The following is a 24293-nucleotide window of genomic DNA, read 5'->3' as shown; positions in this document are numbered from 1 at the left end:
GTGGAGACCTTTTTATTTTTCCAGGCATTTTAGCTTTCTTTCTAGACCTTTAGCTTTGCTGTTTTAAATCTGTATTATAAATTCCTGCACTGCTGCTAGGTTTTATTGTGGTTGTATTGTTATATTGTGGTTTTAATGTTCTATATGTTTTGTATTGTTTTATTGTATGCCACTTGGTTTTAATTTTTGTGAACCGCCCAGAGAGCTTTGGCTATTGGGCAGTATAGAAATGGAATGGAATGGAATGGAATGAATGAATGAATGAATAAATAAATAAATAAATAAATAAATGTTGTAATACTGGGCAACATAAATTGCCTCCACGTTGACTGAATAAATGCACGTTCCAGTCATGACAAAGACACAGTGTATGAAATTAGCATTGATGAACCTAGGCCCATGGGCCAAATCCACCTTCTGAATCTTCCCCAGATGGCCATGCCCTATTCCTGTGGCTCCACCCCTTCCCCCTGGCCCCAATCATTTACATGTTTATTTCCCCATTATAAAAGGTTGAAATGCCTCTCCCAAGGCTTAGTTCCTTCCTGGCAGTAAGCACCTCCTTTTCCCTTCCACCCCAAGACTTCCTTTGAAACTGAGTTCGGCCTTAGGGCTGAAAGAGGTTTGACACCCCTAGATGGTGCCGATAGTAAAAATTATACAGATGACATTATAACCTTACATGGTTATGAATAACAATCTATGTATGCCTACCTGGAGGGGGCGGGATATTAGAACAATCTGTTCTCATATTAAATTATACTAATGAAACCCAAGGTCAAGCTTGCCTCTGCCACCACCTCCTTCGCTTCTCTCAGGCACAAGTTAATACAAACTAATTGTTTGCATTGGCTGTGTTCAGACAGCTTGTGTTTATTTTAGCATAGTCACTAATCCTGTGGTATTCATCCCCAGTAACTGTTGATTAACACAAATCCTTCATACGCACAAAACTTAATTTAATTTAATTTAATTTGGTCTTTTATTTTCCCCTAAAGAGATTAGGTTCATCACCTGCTCGCTTGCGAAGTGTATCTTTTTTTCCCCTCTCCCAGTGCAATACAAGACAAGTTTAGCTGGATGAGTTAAATTAGCTGGTTAGGGTTTTGTTTTTTTACTTTTTTGTTCTTATGGTGTGTGTGTTGTTGTAACCATTTGGATTTTTCCTAGTAATACTTTTTCAGTAAAGTTTTAATGTTTCTTGTTTAAACCTTGTGGTGTCCTTTCTTGTTGGTTTGCCCACCCCACACCTAAAAGCCAAACCCCACATTACCTAGCATTATTGACAAGAGATCCAGGAGGTTTTAAAGGCTGTTCGGTGGAGGCAGCCCAGGAAAAGAAAAAATTCCACCTGGTGACAGTGGGAAAGTACTAGAAAAGAAAGGGCAAACAGGAGTGGGGCACTCTATTTGGCATGGTCTCCCTTCCACTCACAGGCCAGGGCAAAGCTCATCAAGAAGTTATCCCACCCCCCACCCCTGTCATGCACAACAGAGGACTGAGATTTAAAAAAAGAAGAGGCAAAATTGAAAAAATAAACAACAATAAAGCATCCAAAATATTGCCTCGATGGAGGCTAAAATGCCAGCAGGGAGGAGGAGAATGTGGCCACACCTGTCGCAATGTATTCTTTCAAACAGATACAGAAACATCTCAAGGTTGTAGTAGGTTTCGGTCAGTGGGACATTTTTAGAAGAGTCTCCTGTGTTTCCCTTCCATCTCTTCTCTACAATCTCGGACCAAAAGTATTCGCAAAGAGAGTTACAAAAAGGGTGAGCTGAGCTTAGCACAGCCTACTCCTCAAAAGCTTTTATTCCTATGAGCTTTGAGGACACAGCTTAAGGGGTTGGGGGGTATAAAACAAGTCCTGGGGTGCAATCCAGCAGGATGCTCTCCTGCATGAGCTGCAGCAAAATGCATCAAAAGCTTACAATGTGGTAAGATCTGGAAGGCTGCCTTCTCCCCTATGAGCCTGCCCAGGTTTTAAGAGCTTTGAAGGAGGCCCTTCTCTCAGTTCCGTTGCCACTGGGGGCAGGATCAGTGGGGGCATAAGAGAGGGCCTTCTCGGTGGCTGCTTCTGTGCTGTGGAACTCCATGCTGAGGGAGGCTAGGTTGGAATCCTCTCTGTTGCCCTGCTGGCAAGGAAAGCCCTTTTTATCCAGGCAGTCCTTTGGCATGTAAGCTGGTCTCCTGCTGAAAGGGATTTGACTAGTTGGGTACAGTTCGTTTATTTCACTGCTGTGTGTTTTAATTGTGTTACGTTTTAATTGTGTCTTTGTTTTAATCTCTGTTTTATTGTTGTAAGCTGCCTTGAGTGCCATTTTTGGTGGGAAGGCAAGATATAAATGTAAATAAATAAATAAGCAAGCAAGCAAGGGTGCAATCCTATCAGCTCCACCATGCGTATTCGGAAGTCTCCAAATTTTAGCTAGACAGGCAATTTCACCCATCTAGCAGAGACTTCAGGGACAGGGAGGGAAGGAGGCTGGGGTAGCCATAGGATTTCTCGTATGTCTGCCTCCTCTCCCCACCCCCAGGAAGCCTCCTTTTCCCCATCACCGCACGCCGTTTTGCGAGCATGGAGAGGTAGTTGGTGCGGTTCTGTCTGCACCAGCTACGAGGGGGTGGAGGTGGGGAGTGTGGTTTCCGAGCTTGGAGCCCTGTCTACAAGCTCGGAGCCATGAAACCAAAAAATCCTATGTCCTCCCGCAGATGTTTTTTAGGGGAGATAGGATTGCTCCCTAAATACATACATACATACATACATACATACATAAGATGGAAGTCTGTATTAGATTGTGATAAGGCAATGTCTACCCTGCAGATGGAATACAGCCTGACAAGCTTCCCTATCTGGGTTGTGAATACTTGCAGGGAGGCCTCTAACCCCTTCTCAATGCCTCCATCCCCTCAGAGAAGGGAGAGTGACTCCCAATTGAACTGTTATTTCAAGGCATGCTCCTCAAGCTGCTGGCTCAGTCCGCTTTGCTCCCCCTTTGCCTTTCACTCAGCCTAATGGTAGGGCCGGCACTTCCCATCTTCAAAGTGTCTCCAAAGTGATGAAACCAGAACTCATCACTTTCACCCCAAATAGCCACTGTTTTGCAAGCCATCAATCTTTGGAGAGTGGCTCATGCTTGTGATGCAAACCAGAACATGTGCAATCGATCTGCATCGCTTACCAGATCATTTCTAAGCACAATTTAAAATAACTGTTACAATTGTGTTTGTATTCCTTTTCTCATTTATTGTTCACCACTCTGGAAGCTGTTTAGATGTGGAGTGGTATAGAAACATTGTAAATAAATATATAAATGAATGAATAGCACTGGCCATTGCCTACAAAGCCCGAGATGGTTTAGGACCAGGACCTTTGAAGGACTGCCTCCTCCCTCCTGAGACTTCCCACTCTTTCCAATCGTCGTCAGAGCCCGTTTGGTGTCCTGTAGCTGTCATGTGTCCAGTTAGCCAGAATGCTGCACAGGGTGCAGCACCCAGGTTGTGGAACTGCATATCCCGTGAGGGCCAATTGGCTCCTTCTTTGCCGGTGTTTCAACATGCAGTTTCACTGTGGTTTGGTTCATTTCCCCACTTTCTGGCTGCTGAGTTTGGTTTGCTTCTTGTCTTCTTTTAATTGTTTGATTGGTTTATACAGTTTTGAGGTTTGTGAGCTGCCTTGAGGCTCCCATGAGAAGCCAAGAGCTGGGATATAAATGAGTTAACAAACAATAAAGACCATCAGAACAAACAGCTGCTTGCCAGAGCTTTGCTGAGCCATTGTTCTGTCGAATTGTTGGTGTGACCTGGCCTGAAAATGCTGCTTGATCCTGATAAGGAGTAGATTCATTTTAAGTAAATGCACATATATGGGGTTTTGCATAGGAAGGACCTTGTCTACCCCTGTGCCCCACACACAAAGACAACCCTGTAGGGGAAGAGGATCAGTGGCTTTTAACACAGACAGATGGTTTCTCATTTACCGGAAAAGCAGCATCAGAGCTTGCAAAAAAGTTTGGAAGTTATTGTGTCGATTGATGGAGCTGTCATCATTCAGTGCAATGTTTCCAAATACCTGGGAGGGAGGAAACAGCCAAAAGAGGATTAAAGGGATGCTCCTTGTAGTCATGAGAAGTGTCTGTCAACAGAGGTGGAAAAGTACAGAACAGGTATTGAACAGCAGGCATGTCACTTATACCAGCCTTCACCAACCTGGCTCCCTTCTGGAGGTGTTGGACTACAACTGCCATCATCCTCATCCCAGCAGGTGATTATGGGAGTTGTAGTCTGACATATCTTGAGGGTGCTAGGCTGGGGGAAGGCTAACATATATCCTGCTGATTCAGTGGTTTGGATGTCCAGAGATCATTGGAAGAGATTTCTGCTTGTGTGAGTTCTGCTGATGGAAAGCTGGAAAAATATTTTTTTTGTCAATTCCTCCTTCCTGCTGAAGCCCCCGCAGCCCGCACCCTCCAGGAAGGCATGGGAGGTAGGGATGGGGGAGAAATTCATTTGGTTTGCATTTGAATACAAACCGACCTAATTTGCACTCCCCAAACTAATATTTGAACCAGAATGCAATTACCCCTCAGTTTTCACATTACTTCAAATTCGGTTCTCTGATTACAAAAAGGCATACAGAAATGTGTAAGTTAGGGGAAATCAATTGCAAAAAAAATGCATGCATTACAGGAAAATGTTACAAAAATGCATACAAATGTTTGTGCGCACATGCACGCACAAAAAATGACTACAATTTTTTTCAGGCAGACTTTTAAAGCACCATTTAAGTCATCGAGAAATGAGATGGAAGGAACTTGTGTTTAGAGATTTCGAAGGAATCTGCCCAGGGAGTGGAGTTCACCAAGCTTTCAGAAGCTCAGCCTCCCCATGAGCTCGCCTGACTTGATTGCATGGTGTTAGGCCAGCGCGTGGATTCTCCACCTCCCCGTAAATCGCAATTTATGCAAATTGCGATTTATGCAGGGAAAAAGCAGAGAAAAGTTCCTGAATTTGGGTTGGCGGGGGAGCCCTTGCCTCAGCTCGCAAATGCAAGCCAATCCAGGGGCATTGGGAAATCTCATGAACCTGCAAAAGGCTGGATTTCCCCGTGATGGACATCCCTACTTGTACTTGAAAAAACACGAACATTATAGAAAGTGAAACATACTGATTCATCCATCCCTAATGTGAGGTGGCCTGGGGGGCTGCAAGGGAAAGGGAAATCATCAAAAAACACCTTATTCCCCCTTTGACCAGTTGGAGCCTCCCCTGGATTAAAGCCTTTTCCACAAACAGAAGGAGCCCTTCCATTTGCAGAAGAGGACATCTGCATCCATGCCAGTCTACCCACAGTACAAATTCAAATTGGTTTTCTACCAGTTTAAATGTCATATCTCCTCCTGCAAAGACTCCTGGGAATGGATACTATTAAAAACAAGAACAGCTGCTTAAGTAATTGTAGTGTAGATATGCCCTTTGAGTAAAGTATGTCTGTACCAGCTGAGCCTTGTACAATTCGTGCCTAAAAATATTGAACTGCAACTAAGATGATGGTTGCTAACACATTCTTAAAGCAGAGGTGGGGAACCTGCAGTGTGCACGAGCTCTTGGAAGATCTCCATCCAGTCCCTTGGGTTCTCTCCTCCTCAGCCACTCCTCTCCTATTTTTCTGCTCTTTGGGCTGTGGAGAGAGGGGAGGGACCGATCTTCTGCTCCAGTCAGCATGGAAATGCAGCAAATTGCAGGCTTTGCTCTTTGATCCAAATTGGGGGCCGTGCACCTGCAATTTACACTGGGAAAAAATGCCTCTTATTGGAGTGAATGGGAGGTGTTTCCCCAAGGCACGTTGCAGTGTGTGTGTGTGCGTGTGTGTTTGCATGGATGGATGGACAATGTGTGTGTATGTGTGTGAGCGTGCAAGAGTGGCGTGTGTGTGTGTGTGTGTGTGTGTGTGAGAGAGAGAGAGAGAGAGAGAGAGAGAGGAAAAATTAAGTGTGCCCCCACCCATTTTTGGCTCTGGCACCACCCACCCCCATTACCCACCACAGGTAATGTGTTACTCCCTGACACATTATCCATGACAAATGTGGTCCTTGGGCAGGAAGAGTGTGCCACAACTGCCTTAGGGGAAACAGTGGGAAACGGAACTGTGTGTGTGATTGGAACAGGTTCAGAAAGGAGGGCGACAAAGATGGTCAGGGCTATGGAAAACCTGTCCTATGAGGAAAGGGTGAAGGAACTAGATATATTTAGAAGAGAAGATGGAGGGGTGGGGAGACACGATAGTGCTCTTGAAGTCTCTGAAGGGCTATTGCAGAGGGCAGGTCTAGAGTTCATGGGCTTCAGTTGCCGGAGGCAGATAGGAGAACCATCTTGATGATAAAAGCAGTTGAGTAAAGGAACCAGTGAGCTAGGGTGGTGATGGTGGGGTCTCCCTTGCTGGAGCTCTGCAAGTACAAGTTGGCAGCCACTTACTGGGGATGCTCTACCTCTGGACTTCCTGCATCAAACAGGGGGGTGGAATAGATGGCCTCCAAGGACTCCTCCAACTCTACAATTCTATGTACAATACTTTGGGGACATTGCCTAAGAAGTGTTCACCAGTGGAGGCTTGTGGCCCTGATTTCAGTGGGGCTGTGAATCCATTCCGGTTTTCAGTCAGAACCAGACAGACCTCTAAAGGAGCTATCCAAGGTGCTGAACCCTATCCCCAAATTAGGTTCAGCACCTTGGATAACTCCTTTAGAGGTCTGTCTTATTCTGACTAAAACCTGGAATGGATTTACAGCCCCACTGAAATTGGAGCCCCCAGCCTCCAGTGGAGTTCATTGCTCCAAGGTGTGATCATGGCCACTCTCTTAAATGATTTCAAAAGCAGATTAGACAAATTAATGGAAGTCTATCCATGGATTTTACCATTCATAAGTAAATAGAACCTCCATGGTCAGAGGCAGTATGGGGCACTGGCTTCTTTCAGTAACATCTCCACATTTACCTGCATGCCGATAATGGCATAGATGAAGAACAGCATGGCAATGAGGAGACACACATATGGCAGGGCCTGTAGGAGGGGGAAAAAAGGGAAAGCATAAATCTTGACACTAACACACACAAAGCTAATTATATTTTGTACACAGCCACACTTGAACAAGGATCCATGCATTCATTTATATCAGAGCTGTGCACAAATGGCCTCTTGAAATTCTCCACCTTACCTGTGGGCAGAGAAAGTTGGGAGACAATTTCACCAAATTTCTCAAGGGGAGGAGAAATTCTCAACAGGTGGGGCTCCCCATTGGCAGGGCTTGTAGCACAGCTTCTTTCTTCTTTCCTAAGGCTTTTGGGGGTCTTTGTGCTGCAACAGCATCTACTGTCTTGGCAGGCTGGCCCCCGGTCTGCATCCACCACAATGCAGGTGGGGGCAGTGTTGTGTCCGGTTCCAGGGATGAGGTGGAGCTAGTGCTCTGCCAAAATCTGTCCTCCAATTTCCTGAAGGTTTTCTCCCCCCATGAAAGAGGCTTCCATTGTTCTGCCTCATGCAGGATATTTTAGAATTTACTTTCTGGCATTTTTGAGCTTATCTAAGCACAGCTAGCCTCCCAGACTGCCTGCACATCCTGATCAGAAAAAGCCCTATGGGACAAACTACCTCATGGTGCCTTAAACCGGGCTTTAATGGAAGTGCAGGAAGCTGAGGAGGCTACAGGCAGGCAGCCAGAGAGATGATGGTACAATGAAACACAGGGCCTACGTGTTCACTCCTTGGCCACCTCATAAGTACAGTAAGCACAAGAACCCCAAACACAACCCATGAGAATTTCTCTGAAATTTCTCCTCCTTGGAATTTCTTTTCAAAGCAATTTCTTTTCTATCAAATTGAATGAGAATGGTTGAAAAAAATGTGGGAGAAATTTTCAGCACACCACTAATTTATATGCATTGTTCCTCTCTCTCTCTCTCTCTCTCTCTCTCTCTCACACTCACACACACACACACACACACACACACAGTATATATCCATATCCCCTGCTTCAACATTCATACAACATGTGGGGAAACCAAAACAGGGGAGTTCAGGGTGATGCTTGGGTGAACTTTGCAATCTGGGATGACAGGCTAGACCCATCCCAACCACTGGCCACAAGGTGTTTGCTTGCGGTGAAGAAAGATATCACATTTTAAGAGCAGTGGAGGTGATTTGATAGCATCGTGTCTGTCTTCCCAATAAACATGCATTTTTTCTGTCCAGGGGTGGTGGCGGTGGGGTGGTGGACCTGTTCTGCAGGTTTTCAGCATGGCTCAGTTTGAAGTGGAGCAAAGCTCACGGAAGAGTGTGCCTACTGGTGAGCGCTTGTGACATCAACAACCTGCAGTCCCTAGTTTAATAATGCAACTGTTTTAATAATGTATACACATAAGCACACTATGTTGCTAAATTAAACAACAACATGAAGAAGACTAGCAGCTTGACTGATCCACAAGAGGAGGAACAAAACCGAGGGCTGGCACACCTCTCTGGTATGGGGAGCAGCTCAACATGGAACATGCTCACACACTGAGAGATGTTCAAAGAGGGAGAGGTTCAAATGGAGAAAGACCTAGGGAGGTGGTGGGCTCTCCCACACTGGAGGCATTCAAGACAAGGCTGGACAGCCATCTGTCGGGAATGCTCTGACTTGGATTCCTGCATTGAGCAGGGGGTTGGACTCGATGGCCTTGTAGGCCCCTTCCAACCCCACTATTCTATGACTCTATGACCCCTAGTTCTTCGGCCTGCCTTTGTCTCACCTTGAAAGATTGGACAAAGGTCCAGAGCAGGATCCGGATGGTGTAGCCCTGTCGAAGAAGCTTGATGAGTCTCGCAGCCCGGAAGAGTCGGAGGAAGCTGAGGTTGATGAAATTGTCCTGCGGAGAGGAAAAGGGTTTTGTGTCCTTCAGAAAAGGATGCGATCAGAAGCCGCAGCCCGCAAAAAAGAAAAGAAAATTACCAGCTTCGCGTTCTAAGCAGCAAATCGGCCACCAGAAAACCTTCCAAAAGAAACATTTGTCAGTGCAAGTCACTCCACATGCAGCATGTATCGAGAAAACCCCTCTCCACAAGAGTCCCTCCCTCAGCTACCAGAGGAAGGTAGCAAAAAGTTGCCGGGGGGCGGGAGGGAGGGAGACAGAGCCCTCCAACTGACTCTTGCTTTTCTGCGTGGTGAAGAAAAGTGATGCGGTAGAAGTCTTACCATCCGCAAAGTATACTGTGGCTTGAGAACATCTCAAAAAAACAAACCAAAAACCATGTAAGCCAAAAACAGTGTCAAGAGGCTCCTCCAGGACAAAAGGAAGAGATCAGGCAAATTAACTGAAATGCCTTCGTTGGCAGGGGAAGATTAAGGAAAGACCTGTGTGGAGATAAAGGGCAAGACTCCACTGAAGTTAAGGGGAGTCTTCCAACAAGGGTCTCTACCAGATTTGTGAAATAGGAGGAAGACCCTGGCCTATTGCCCAAAATGTTTATAGATGTTCGATATCCTCCAGTTGGGAGCACCCTTAGAAATCGGGTGACTATTTAACAACTCAGTCAATTTGGCTCTTTTAAAGGTAGCTCAAAGCCATGTTGAAACGGAGCTTTGATCTCCCGCCTCCCCATCTTCGGGTGTTTTCATTTGATTCTGCCTTTCCTTTTTTCTGGATCAAAAACAGGTCATCCAAAGGTCTTGCCCAACAAAAGTAGTCATAGAGAGTCCCCCCCCCCATCTATTGATCAAATAATCTCTCAATTTGTGTGGAACCCAATTCATCTGAGCAGGAAATGTGAACAACTTAATTAGTTTATTTCCATTATGAAATGCCCACTTGAGCTTTGGGTTTCCTCTGTCAGCAGAGGGGTGGGGTCGCAGTTAGAGAGAGGCCTTTTAGGTAAAGCTAAGCAGATCTAAGTCTTGCTTTCCAGCCCCTCCCCCTCTCCAGTCATCTCTTACTACCAGATGTCTGTTGAAATGAATGCTCCCCCACCCCATGTCCCTTGCTAATTTTATGCATGAGGCTCATGGCTTTATTCAGCCACTCATTCAAATGCCAGCCAGCTGATGGTGGTGCCAGCAATGCTACATTCCACCCGTACTGTCAAAATTCAAGAAAACCAGCTGTCGGGCATGCATTTAGCTTGGCTGGCTTCTTTTTTTCAAAGACACAAGCAGCTCAGAGTTGGTTGTCTACACTGTACATCATCCAATTCATTTGTCAAATAAAGACAAAAGAGAAAAGCAAAACGATGTCCACCGAACAAAGAAACAACACCAAGCAAGCTCACAGCAAAGCAAAGAAGCAAGCAAAAATTCTCCTGGGCTGCTCAGGATGGACAACTGGGGGAGCTAAAATTTAGAGCAGGGGTGTGCAACATGTAGCCCAAAACATCTAGAGGGCACCAACTCCCATAAGCCCCAAACAGCATGGTGAATGGTCAAGAACAGGGATGTACCGATTGTGCAAAATCCGTTCTGCCTGTGTTTCATGGATTGCCAGGAGCCTTTCGTTCTGTCGTTTGCCCATCAATGGAATCGGATTTTTTTTTTCAGTGGCACAAATTTGCAGGTATAAAAATGCACCTATTCCCCCAAAATGTGCATTTTCATTCCTTAGCCTATCAGGGAAATGCACATTTTTGGCTGGAGTTTTTAATTTTGTGTATTTTTCTACCACAAAATTTGCATGAAATTCGGGGAAGTTTGAAAACCGGTCCGCGAGTCAATAGAATCTGCTGGACAGGGGAAAAGCCGGTCCGCTGCAGAATCCGTGGGTGGGATTTATGAAAATCCAAACTCATTTGGTCCTGTTGCGTATTCCTCCAACACCCCTAGACAAGAATTATGGGAGTTGCTGTCCAAAGCATCTGGAGGTACCAGATTGCCTACCCCAGATTTAGAACATTTTTTTAAAAAAAATGTTACATCACTTATTTGTTTTCTCAGATGTTATGCTGGCCTCTCTTTCAGAGCCTCAAGGCAGCTGACAGTATCAAACCAGTAGTAAAATTAAAATTTTAGCCAAAATATAAATTCAAGTTGTCTTTCCTTTTTAAAAAATTTCAATAGCTGTCCTTCATAATCAAAAATAGTTTCCAGTCAGCATTTAAAGGCAACAGTTCGGAGAGGAGATGAATATGTACTCAGAGCTGGATTCCACTTGCAGTTATGTACCTATTTTCTATTAATGGATTTACAAGTCATCTAACCTTAAATTGCCATCACAGAGGAGGCTGGTTGCCTGATGCTCCTTGTGAAGTAAAAGCTTTGAGCTGAGCTGAAAGTGCTTAACAGTGGTGCAGTTATGTAATGTGAGACCCAGGATTGAACGGCTTTAAAGGGACCTCCCTTTAGACAGCTATATGCATCACTTCAGTTCTGAAGCATACAATTCATATTTCTCCCTTCACACCACCACATTCCATGGTCTACAGCTGCTTCTCCATTCCTAATCCGTTAGAGCAAAACACACACAATTTCCCAGCCCTGATTTCAAAAAAAGAGAAGGACTCACTCGGTCTAATGGTAGGGCTGGCCCTGGGTTAGAAAATACTCTGAGCATGTGTCTTGCATTTTAAAACCACTTAGCACCATTATGACTACAGGAATAAAATGGCATTGGCTTCCACTGGCCTGATGATAAACACATTTATTTGGGAATAAGTACCATTTTTTTTCTTTTTTTAAAAGGGTAATATATTTTCAAAATGAAAATAATAAAATGGACATCTGTAACCATGTACATGCCTGGTCAATTGCCCCCAGACTCTAAAAGTGGCTGGGCGATCAGCCAGATGGGAGATTAATAAATTTAATAAATAAATAAATAAATAAAATGTTTTTGAAACATAAGAAGACAGGAAGGATGTGGTGGTGACCAGCATCAGCCCCACTGGACCCCAATGCCCCTGATCACTTGTCATTCTCTAGGTGGTTATTTAGGGTCGCCCCTGGACTTTGGCCCTGAGCTCCAGCCCTAACTGCACCACTGGCCTGGCTAAATAAAGCATTCTCTAACCCAGGGCCGGCCCTACCATCAGACAGAGTGAGGTGGTCATCTCAGGCGGCAGATGTTGGGAGGTGGCAGCAAGGTGTTGGAGGAGAAAGCTGTGGGCACGTGGCCTGCCCTACACCCCCCAAGCTAGCCTGCTGCCATCAGATGTGGTAATAGATGCTATCCCATTGCCAGTGTTGAAGAAAGCTTAGGGCACAATCCCATGCATGTTTAGACAGAGAAAAGGCCTACAACTCCCAGCATTCCCCAGCCAGCAAGGATAGCTGGGGCATCCTGGGAGTTGCAGTTCTTTTCTCTGTGTAAACATGAATAGGACTGTGCCTTTAAACTCCTAGTCTGGTTAACTTTTATACTTGGGGTGGGAGGGGGCACCATCTTGTCCTTTGCCTCAGGCAGCAAAATGACTTGAGCCAGCCCTGCTCTCGCCCAAGATGACAAATGTAGGAGAATTCAAAAGATACTCTCTCAAATGCTTTATTTCAATGTTGGTTGCTGCTCCTGGGTTCAAAGTAATGCTGTGCCAAAAATTTCAATTCTTCCATTTTCAGCATTTTGGGGGTGGAGCGGGTGGGAGCAAAATGGAAATCCTGGCAAAACAGGCTGGGAGAGGAGAGAATTTTCTCTTGGGGTGGGGGCAGGGTTTCTATATACCTTTTAAAGTGTAGGCAATTCTTGAAGGTCCCTCTTTCTGTTTTTATGTTTATTTTATTTTATTTAAAAAAACACCCCCTGCACTTGAAGGAGCCCAAGACTCTTCTCCAGCCAGGAGTTCTTGCTGAATGCCTATTGGAGAGGGCAAGGTCACATGGTCTCCTGGGACTTCAGAAAGAACTGTCAGGCTGGAGAAGATCCTGTATGTGCAGGGGGTGTTTAAAAAAAGAAAGAAGACCCCTCGAGAATTGCCAACACTTAAAAAGGTATGTGGAAACCCTGTCCTTCTCCCCAAGGAGAAAATTCTCTGAAATCCCCCTGTCCCGCAAAAGAGGCAAAAAAACCAATGCCTCGTTCTCAGGGAGAGAAAACGTGTTTGAAAATAGGGGGTAAGATTCAGCACAGTACTAGTTTAAAGTCATATCAGCCGGAATGGAAGCAGCGAAAGTCTTTGTGCCAAATTTACCTTTAAAGATCAACCTGTGTGACCAGGAGGTTAAACTGTTCAACAGGTAGGTGTTAAGAAGGGGTGGGGGGAGTTATCCACAGCACTTTCAGTGCAACCTGCAGGAGTTGAGTTAAAATATGGAATTATATGTGGGATTCTGCTAGGTTGTGGGGTGTGTGCATGTGTGTGGAACCTCCAACTTCAATCCATCACTGGCCTTCACCTTCAGCACCTTTCTACAAACTGTTATCTGCCATTACAGACTACATCAAAATGGAGGATAAGTAGCAGCCCAGGAAAATCAGTTGATCAACATTTTCCGTGGGGTTGTTCTCAGCATCAGTTGGAAACATGAGCAACAGAAATGGCCAGTAGAACCCAGAAGATGGGATATCCCACCCCACCAAGACAACATGTACAGAGAAGGGTAACTCAACACATCTGTATTTCTTCTGTCTGACAATATTCAGAATTATATCTGTTTCAGAAGATAGTGGGATTTGGTTTCTTTTCTTTTACTAAATATAAATGATGCTCTTTCTGCCTGGCACTCCACCTACACATTATTTCCTTGTTCAAGTCCACACAATGGAACCAAGCAACCATTTAAATTAAAGTACAACTCTGATAATCTAAAAGTAACTCAGCCAGAACCCCTTTATTTGAAGTGGGGGAGGGAGAAAAACTGAAGGTTAGCTTTGTTCACTGAACAATGTCTATGTTTTTGAAATGTGGCACTGAGCTGCCTAGTAGAATGTTCTCAAGGTAAGTTCATACACTTTGGTTTGCAAGAGTATCAGTAGGTTTCTCCAGCAAGACACTATTACAATTTTGAATGTGTGCCAGTTTGACGGCAGCTTTTCTCTCCCCGCCTCCCGCTACCCCACTTTTTCCCCTTTTTAGCACATGTAATGTTGAAAACAAGTGGATATGGTTCACATACAAAGTGCTAGCATAAGATTTAAATGTGAAACATGAGCTGTAAAAGCCCCAGAAATATCCTTTTCAGTCAGGCCTCATTTTCTCTGTGGCTACAGCATGGCATGCACCAGGTTAGCGTATACTTGGTACAGAAGGAGATCCTTCTCTGTGTACCATAATTGCCGAAACTGCACTATGCATCTACAAAAGAAAGGGTCTTCTCTGTGGTGGCAGCCCAACTTTGGAACAGCCTCCTGAGGGAGTTCAGTTTGCCACGGCTCTGTATTATTATTTTGGCACCAAATAAACAGAATTTTCAAACTGAATGAAATTTGCAATCTACATTCATTTTACCTTGTTTTGTATTTCCTTGTTTTACAGTTCTCAAGCCTACTGTTTAATTTTTACAGTTACATCATATTGTTAAAAAATAATCATCTTAGGTCCACTATCCCAGGATTGCCTTTGGTGTGATGGAGCAAAATAGAGATATTTAAAATAAAATACGAATGGCAAGTTCATTCTCTGGGTGCTGATTCCTATATAGCCCAAACAACAACACCCATCACACAAGAGGGAGGGGCCATCACGGTTAGGGGAATCCTGAGGTTCTCAGAAGTACAACAAAATTGTTGGGGGGGGGATCCAAAACAGCCTACTTAGAACTGAGGATGCTAATTGTTCACAATGCTGAGTGTCTGTGGGAAGGGAAGAGGAACAAACAAATGGAGGATCCTGAAAAAAGCTATGGTTGGCTGGCTGGCTGGAAAACTTAACAGTTGTTGCAAGTTCCAGTTGTGTTGTATAATTTTGTGTTGTATAATTTTCATTAAAGAAGGAAAAGATGGCAGGGAGTGGCACTAAATGGGTGTGGTGAAAGCAGGATGGGAGGCCTAGAAGAACAAGGCTTACAATATCTTCAAGACATCTCCCCCACCCCCCTAATTACAAAATGCAGATGTGAGTTTCCCCTCTTATCAGTTACAGAAAGATCAGTGAAGGAAAAGTCTATTGGTAACAGTGAGTTTGCATTTAGTTACCAAGTAGCCAACAGAAAGCCAATGGGACAAGCAAGTCCAGTCATGAGGCACAGTGCAGAAAGACAGACAAGGAAGTCCCCAGCCCCCCAGCCCCCGATGCAGTCAGAAATCTCAAACAAGGTTAAAAGGGAAGTGAAGTGAAACAAAAAGTCAAGAGAAAAATAAAAAGCAATAAATTGAATTTTTTTTTTTTTTTGGTTAAAAAAAAATCAATGAAACCAACCGTGTCCTATATGTGATGTTTTCATGGATGAATATTTGCAAGGTTATTTACAAGTTTTTGAGTTTAGATAATTAGTATTTATTTATTTTTGAGCAGCAGGCACGCAACATACAGACGGAGACATGGTTTTTTCGCATTGTATGTTGATTGGATGGCGTGATTCAGCAGGAAGGGAAAAAAATAAAAGAAACAGAAAACAAAAAGAGAAAATGAGTCATCAGGACGAGCGAAGGACAGAAGCACTAAATATCGTACTGAAAAAATTAGGCGCTTATAAAAAAGTTGCTTTTCTAACAATAATCAAACCTGGAAGGAAACACAGTGCAATCATCTATTTGCATTTCATATTGTAATGCAAATTAAGAGACACTTCACAAATACCATTATCAGTCAATATATATGTGTGTATATATATATATGTGATTTTTTTTTTATTCCCAGGCAAAGGTAGAGATGCCAGTTTCAGAATCTGATTTCAGACAGTAATCCTCTCAAAAGTTCCCCCCCGCCCGGTCTCCTAAAGGCCAGTTTATATGACCTAGCATCCATTTGCACTCCCGTATGTGGTTTGTGTGAATCAATGGGATTTTGACAGTGCAATCTAATATATGTCTCTTCAGGAGTAAGTCCCATTACGTCCAGTGAGACATACTCCCAGGTAAGTGCCAGTCAACATGACACTATGCCACAGGATGGGAGAGCATCATGTAGAATGCCAAAAGCAGCATACGCTGCAGACTAATAGCTGTGCTGTGAGATTCTGGGATCTATAAAATACCCTTTTGAGTTCGTAGTTGGTGCAGAGCCTCAGAGGTGGGGGACACAGTAGGGTCATCAACAATTAACTTCTTTTTTTTTTTTAGTTGATTCATCATCTACTTTTTAACTGATCCATGTGCCTGTTTGAGGACATCGAAGAATTCACGAGAGCGCTTTCAGATTAATAAACCCAAACTACTGCTAATTGTGATCTTGAATATTTTCTTTCATTCCCTATGCAGTAACACACTAGACTAAAGCCTACAAAGTCCTCCGACAATTCAAATTTGCCTCCATCAGTTCAAATCTTCTGATGCCAATTAACCAACTGGAGATTTCATTGACAGATCTGCCAATTAAACCACTCGCAACCCTAAAATTCAGAATTTTTTTAAAAAGGTGTCCTGCAAGTCACCTTGAAGTGACAGGGAAAACTGACATACACGTATTTGCCTAGAGAAATAAAAAGAAAGTATTCAAAGCATTCGCAAAAGGAAATTACGTACAACACAACTACAAATTCAAATGAAAGCAACATTATCAACACATTTTTTTTCTTTTATCTTTACTCCTTGGTTGTTCTGCTGGTTGCTGAAGCCACTTGGAAATAAGGCTGTTTGTAGCCATGTGGGCTGGTCTCCTTGGCTGAAGAAGAGGCTTGGGGTTGGGGGAAGGAGGGAGTGGAGAAGAACACTAGCTCCAGGATACCTGCTCTGAAAGATGAGTCAACTCCACCTTCCTGAAGCTTTCTGATCTCCTCAGAAGATGCCCTCTCTGAACAACAGGGAGCCATGTGGTAAAAGCCAAAGATGGTGACACCAGGTTCACATACTCCAAATCACCGGGTTTACATAGCTAGGGGAACATAGCACCCGGGAGGAAGCAGAAGAGGCAGGAAGAAATGACAGTTCAGATCGACACTGCATTTCTTTGCTGTTCAGACGTTCATTCCATAAGAGGCCAATGGTGCATTGATAGTAAAAGAATACTTGTTGTAAACACTGATGGTCGACAATGCACTACTCCACTGGTGAATGAACCAGTTCAAAATATAATCACTTCTGCCTGGGAAGAAAAGCTTGTTGCGGGGTTGATGGAACAACCATTCAACAGTCATGCATCGCATCAGGGTTTGGCCACATGGGCGGCACCAGAGGGCAGCAAGGGTAGGCGCTGGCTGGGTTCCCAAGACTGGTCTAAGGCCCATCATCCCAACATGGCTGCTATTCTACCATGCAGGGGGCACCTGAGAAGGCTGAACTGTTGTGAGAAAATCAGTCCTCGGTTTGTGTATGCCATCACTCCTCTTGCAAGTGCCCAGTTGAGCCTTTGAGTAAGATTTGGAGAGCGCTAGAGCCCTCCAAATTTTAGAGCTGACACTGTCTGCAAGGTAGCAAAGCCCCCCCCAGATGTAAAATTTCCAGAAATTTTGAGGCTGGGAGGGGGGAGTTTTTTCTCCAGGGTTTTTTCTGGAAAAAAATGGAAATTTTGGGAAAATGGAAAAAATAAGCAATTTTTTTTAGTGTTCTTTACAGATCTAAAGCCCCTTTGTTGCTTCAAGACAGCCTTTCCCAACCTGGTGTCCTCCATATATTTTGGACTTCAGCTCCCATCAGCCTCAGGCAGCATGGCCAATGGTCAAGAACGGTGGGCACTGTAGTCCGAAATGTCTGGAGGGCACCAGGTTGGGGAGGACTGCTTTAGGAACATAAAGCAGCCTTTCTGTTCCTAAAGCTATTTTATGTATAACTTAGTTTGCTCATAAAATTATGATTATATTTTAAAACTTTTAAAAGTAAATCCAGTCAGTAAATTTGTGATTCTTGTCTGAATAGATTAGAATGACATTCAATGACTGTTACAGCATCAGAAACACAGGACTCTATAGAACAAAACCCAAACTGTCAAGAATGCCCATTTACCGTCAAGAATGCATTATGGTACCTCTAGTCACAATTTGGGAAACTGAGCATAAATGTGTATCAGTAAAAAATACTTTAGATTAATAATTTTAATAAGGAATGAAAGAACTAACTATGCTGGGAATCTTACAGAGAGGATTAAAAAAACACACACATTTTCCCCCATGGCTTCATTATTTCCAGACATTTTACATCTCTAGTCATTCTATAAAAGTGTCCTTATTACATAGTTTTTAGAAAACATTTTGTGGGGAGTAAAGGCTGGGTAACTATATAGAAATACTTCATCTTAAATTCTAAAAGAACATATTTCATAATCCAAAGCTGTTCGATTTTTTTCAATTTTTCAGAAAAAAAACAAATGGTTCTCGGCAAAACCCCCCCAGAAAAAAACCCTTTTTTCCTTGAACTTTTCCATTTTTTTCTGAGCCTTTACATCTCCTCCCCCACCCCCAACTCTCGGTTCTCTCAAGCTGCCTATAGGGTTAGTCCTGTGCAGGAACTTGCAGGGGCTGTTGGAAGTGCTGGAAATGGATTACCATAGACAGGAGAATGAGATTAGGAAAGAGAAAGAAAAATAAAGTCCCCCCTCCCCCAAAACACACACAGAGACCCCTTGTTAGTAACAAAGCAAAAGGACATGAATGGATGCAGAGGAAGCAAATATAACAAATGCCACTGCATAAGCTGTAGGGAAGAGTCTGTGAAAGGAGCTGACCGCCAAGGCACGGTGGGGGATTATTTATTTCAGCCATGGTGCTTTCCTGCATAAATGATGCAGATCAAATGGGTCTGCATATATTTGTCCATCCTCCATCATTGGCTCTGCTCCCATCATATAGGAGGAGCTGGGAAGAACTCTGTGAGGCACTCAGTCCCCTGAGCTCTAGAAACTCTAACACACCTTCCAGCTTCTGAGATTTGGGCTAGATGTCATTCAAGCCTTTCTTTCTTAAGGACTAGAAACATGTTTTTGAAAGATGGGATTCCCCAGATGTTGAATGGTGCCCCTGAATACCAAATTCTATACTTGCCTTGTGTTTGTATGGAACCAAGAAACATGCACAGCCGTTTCTACACCTAATTCGCCCCTGCCAAGTGAGAGCTGAGCATGTCCTTGGAGATTTTTTAAAGACTGATGTGGGATAATGTAACATAGGCCCTTAAATTAGGGTTAAGGGATTGAGAGCAGAATGGGAGATCGCACACTCCTTTCCTTCCCCTAACTCCTCCCCTCTTACACACAAATTCCCAAACCAATCCCATTTACTATAGTCGGAGAAGGAAACCGGTCAGTTCAAGCCAGGACACTGGGACCTGGTCTTGGGAATTAGGTGATTCTAGAACAGGGATGTGTGGCTTTGGGGGCCGCACTCACATCCCGCTGCTGAAATTGGTGCTGTGCCACAGAACTGGTGCTGAGTTTTGGCACCACAGAGGCAGAAAAACCACATTTCCCCTTTAAAACAAGGTGCACGGTGAGCGTGCGCCTTGTTTAAAAAGGAAAATGTGACTTTTTTTGCCGCCGCTACACTCCCCAAATTCAGCAGCAATTATGCAGCAGCACTTTGGGGGGTGGCGGGCCCCCCAAAACAAACCATGGGGGACTCAAATGATTGACTGATATTAACCACGAGAAAGCTGTTTTGTTTTTAAATATGCTGTTGTGTTTTTAGGTCTTTACATTGCTGCTGGCTTTTACACTGTTTTTTATTGGCTTACTGTTTCAAAATTAGGGATGTATGAAACACTTACCTGGTTTCGTCCAGGGACATCCGCAATGAAGGGGAGGTGCTCCGTCCCTCCCCCCAAAATTCTCCCTGGCCAGCTCCACTCCACGGCGACTCCGCGGAGCCACCGGCTGGGGCCACCCACAGACGGACGTCTGGCCGCTGGGCTGCACAGAGATGCAAATGGCGGCCGCCGTAGCCGCCACCATTTGCGTCCCTGTCTTTTGCTGTGATAGGCTATGTATATATTTACGTAGCCTATCACGGCAAATAAAAGGGAATGCAAAAGGCGGCAGCTATGGCGGCCACCATTTGCGTTCCCTTTTTTTTGCCGTGGTAGGCTACGTAAATATTTATGTAGCCTATCACGGCCTCCACAGGGATGCAAATGGCGTCCCTGCATTAGCCGTGATAGGCTACATAAGTTTTTACGTAGCCTATCATGGAAATAATGAAGAAGCGAATGGTGGCTGCAGACATGGCCGCCATTCGCAAAGCAGCGCAAACGGCACCAGGTAAGTGCTCCGTTTCGCGCACATTTCGCTGGGTGGTGGGGTGTCGGGGCTTCGTTCTGCCACAAATTTGTGGGGGCCGAATGCACTGGCATTTGGCCTCACTGAGATCTGTGGCGGAATTCTCCAACATCCCTACTCAAAATTGTGAAGGTTTTATACGTTAGCATGTTGTATTTTGGGGTTTCAACATTTGTGAACCACCCAGATGGCTTTGGCTATTGGGTGGTATAGACATGTAGTCAACAAATAATAAGTAAACAAATAAAATAGTGGAAGTAATGATTAGGGATGGACGGAATGTGTAAAATCCTCTGTGTTTTGCGTATTGTTAGGTGACTTTTGTTCCATTGTCCGCTCACAGATGGATGCGAATGGTTTTTGTTGTTGTGCGGAAAAATACGCAAATAATTACGTAAGAGGTTTCATAACATTTTACATAATTTACCTTAGTACATAACATTTAGTGTATTGTTCCCCATTTGTTCAACTTTTCCTCAGCAGAAACTTGCATCTTCCCCTACAAATAAGTATGTGTAAATTTCGGGAAAGTAAATTGTAAAGTAAGTAAATGGCCTGAGGGGGTCACTCCACAATGGGTTCTGCATATCAGATTCTTAGGAATCTGAGCTCATTTTAGTCCATCTCCAATTTCTCCAGCATTCCTACTATTAATAGGGCTTTCTCAGTGGTGGCCCCACACCTTTGGAATTCCTTCCTCAGAGAGATACATATGGCTTCATCAGTGCTGGCTTTTAAACAACCCTGAAGATTTGTTCGAGGCTGTTTTTCATGCTTCAGATTCATTTGCTGCTGCTGCTACTGCTGTATGTGTGCATTTCATTGTACTTGTATGTTCATGTTTTTGTAGGATTGTAAGCAGCTTTGATCCCTTCACGGATCACTGCCTTGTTGTGGCGAAGGGGCTTGTGTAACTCAGTGAAGCCATAAGCTATGCCGTGCAGGGCCACCCAAGACGGACAGGTCATGGCAGAGAGTTCTGACAAAATGTGGTCCACTGGAGAAGGAAATGGCAACCCACTCCAGTATTCTTGCCAAGAAAACCCCATGGAACATATCACAAGGCTAAAAGAGATGACACCGGAAGATGAGCCCCTCAGGTCGGAAGGTGTCCAATACACTACTGGGGAAGAGCAGAGGGAATTTCCAAGTAGCACCAGAAAGAGTGAAGCGGCTGGGCCAAAGCCGAAAGGACACTCAGCTGTGGATGTGTCTGGTGGTGAAAAGAAAATCCGATGCTGTAAAGAACAATATTGTTTAGGAACCTGGAATGTCAGATCAATGAATCAAGGTAAGCTGGAGGTGGTCAAACATGAGATGGCAAGATTGAACATTGACATCTTGGGAATCAGCAAACTAAAATGGACAGGCATGGGCGAATTTAATTCAGGTGACCATCATATGTACTACTGTGGGCAAGAATGCCTTAGAAGAAATGGAGTAGCACTCATAGTCAAGAAAAGGGTGGGAAAAGCAGTACTGGGGTACTATCTTAAAAATGATAGAGTGATTTCAGTACGAATCCAAGGCAAACCATTCAACATCACAGTAATTCAAGTCTATGCCCCAACCACTGATGCCGAAGAAGCTGAGGTTGATCGGTTCTATGAAGACCTACAACACCTTCTAGAACTAACACCAAACAAAGATGTCCTCTTCATCATAGGGGATTGGAATGCTAAAGTAGGAAGTCAAGAAATCACCGGGATAACAGGCAGGCATGGCCTTGGTGTACAAAATGAAGCAGGACAAAGGCTAATAGAGTTTTGCCAAGAGAACACGCTGATCATAGCAAACACTCTTTTCCAACAGCACAAGAGATGACTCTACACATGGACATCACCAGATGGTCAATATCGAAATCAAATTGATTATGTCCTTTGCAGCCAAAGATGGAGAAGCTCCATACAGTCAGTCAAAACAAGACCTGGAGCTGACTGTGGCTCAGATCATGAGCTGCTTCTTGCAAAATTTCAGCTTAAATTGAAGAACGTAGGGAAAACCACTAAACCATTCAGGTATGACCTCAATCATATCCCTTATGAATATACAGTGGAGGTGAGGAATAGATTTCAGGGATTAGACCTGATAGACAGAGTGCCTGAGGAACTATGGACGGAGGTCCATAACATTGTTCAGGAGGCAGCAACGAAATCCATCGCAAAGAAAAAGAAATGCAAGAAAGCAAAGTGGCTGTCTGATGAGGCTTTACAAGTAGCTGAGGAAAGAAGGGAAGCGAAAAGCAAGGGAGAAAGGGGAAGATATATCCAACTGAATGCAGAGTTCCAGAGAATAGCAAGGAGAGACAAGAAGGCCTTCTTAAATGAACAATGCAAAGAAATCAAGGAAAACAATAGAATGGGAAAGACTAGAGATCTTTTCAAGAAAATTGGAGATCTCAAGGGAACATTTTGTGCAAAGACGGGCATGATAAAGGACAAAGAAGGCAGGGACCTAACAGAAGCAGATGAGATTAAGAAGAGGTGGAAAGAATACACAAAAGAACTATACAGGAAAGATCTGAATGTCCCTGATAGCCATGATAGTGCGGCCACTGAACTTGAGCCGGACATCCTAGAGAGTGAAGTCAAGTGGGCCTTAGGAAGCATTACTAACAACAAAGCTAGCGGAGATGACAGTATTCCAGCTGAGCTATTTAAAATCCTAAAAGATGATGCTGTTAAAGTGCTGCATTCAATATGCCAACAAATTTGGAACACTCAACAATGGCCGCAAGACTGGAAAAGGTCAGTTTACATTCCAATTCCAAAGAAGGGCAACGCCAAAGAGTGTTCAAACTACTGCACAATTGCGCTCGTTTCATATGCCAGCAAGGTGATGCTCAAAATCCTACAAGCTAGGCTTTAGCAGTATGCGAACCGAGAACTACCCGAAGTACAAGCTGGGTTTCGAAGAGGCAGAGGAACTAGAGATCAAATCGCCAACATTTGCTGGCTCATGGAGAAAGCAAGAGAATTCCAGAAAAACATCTATTTCTGCTTCATTGACTACGCTAAAGCCTTTGATTGTGTGGATCACAACAAACTGTGGCAAATTCTGAAAGTGATGGGAGTACCAGACCACCTTACCTGTCTCCTGAGAAACCTGTACGAGGGTCAAGAAGCAACAGTAAGAACCAGACATGGAACAACCGAGTGGTTCAAAATTGGGAAAGGAGTACGACAAGGCTGCATATTGTCACCCTGCTTATTTAACTTATATGCAGAGTACATCATGAGAAACGCCGGGTTGGATGAATCACAGGTCAGAATTAAGATTGCTGGGAGAATTATCAACAACCTCCGATATGCAGACGATACCACCCTAATGGCAGAAAGCGAAGAGGATCTCAAGAGCCTCTTGTTGAGGGTGAAAGAGGAGAGTGCAAAAGCTGGTTTGAAACTCAACATTAAAAAAACGAAGATCATGGCATCTGGCCCTATCACTTCCTGGCATATAGAAGGGGAAGAAATGGAAGCAGTGACAGATTTTACTTTCTTGGGCTCCAAGATCACCGCAGACGGTGACTGTAGCCATGAAATTAAAAGACGCTTGCTCCTTGGAAGGAAAGCTATGGCAAACCTAGACAGCATAGTAAGAAGCAGAGACATCGCCTTGCCGACAAAGGTCCATCTAATCAAAGCTATGGTTTTCCCAGTAGTAATATATGGCTGTGAGAGCTGGACTATAAGGAAGGCTGAGCACCGAAGAATTGATGCTTTCGAACTGTGGTGCTGGAGAAGACTCTTATGAGTCCCCTGGACTGCAAGGAGGTCAAATCAGTCCATCCTAAAGGAAATCAACCCTGAGTGCTCATTGGAAGGACAGATACTGAAGCTGAAGCTCCAATATTTTGGCCACCTAATGCGAAGAGAAAACTCCCTGGAAAAGACCCTGATGCTGGGAAAGACTGAAGGCAAAAGGAGAAGGGGACGGCAGAGGATGAGATGGCTAGATAGCATCACCAATGCAATGCATATGAACTTGAGCACGCTCCGGGAGAGAGCGCAGGACAGGAAGGCCTGGTGTGCTATGGTCC

The 24293-nt window shown here is 44.1% G+C and overlaps 1 protein-coding gene across 1 annotated transcript in view; it reads right to left on the bottom strand.

Annotated features, from left to right (window-relative positions):
- The window catches only part of CACNA1B (calcium voltage-gated channel subunit alpha1 B), a 479093-nt gene that overhangs the window by 57767 nt on the left and 397033 nt on the right, over positions 1–24293 (bottom strand). The window contains exons 34-36 of the mRNA XM_084821407.1: positions 8788–8904; positions 6995–7060; positions 3981–4072 (exon numbers count right to left, since the gene is read on the bottom strand). Of these exons, the coding sequence (XP_084677533.1) occupies positions 3981–4072; positions 6995–7060; positions 8788–8904 (275 nt within the window). The remainder of the gene's footprint in view (positions 1–3980; positions 4073–6994; positions 7061–8787; positions 8905–24293) is intronic.

The sequence above is a fragment of the Heloderma suspectum genome, chromosome 14 (assembly GCF_057233095.1).
Source record: "Heloderma suspectum isolate Gila_16-S chromosome 14, 16-S_ref, whole genome shotgun sequence".
Lineage (NCBI taxonomy): Eukaryota > Metazoa > Chordata > Lepidosauria > Squamata > Helodermatidae > Heloderma > Heloderma suspectum.
This window is presented reverse-complemented; position numbering and strand designations above follow the sequence as displayed.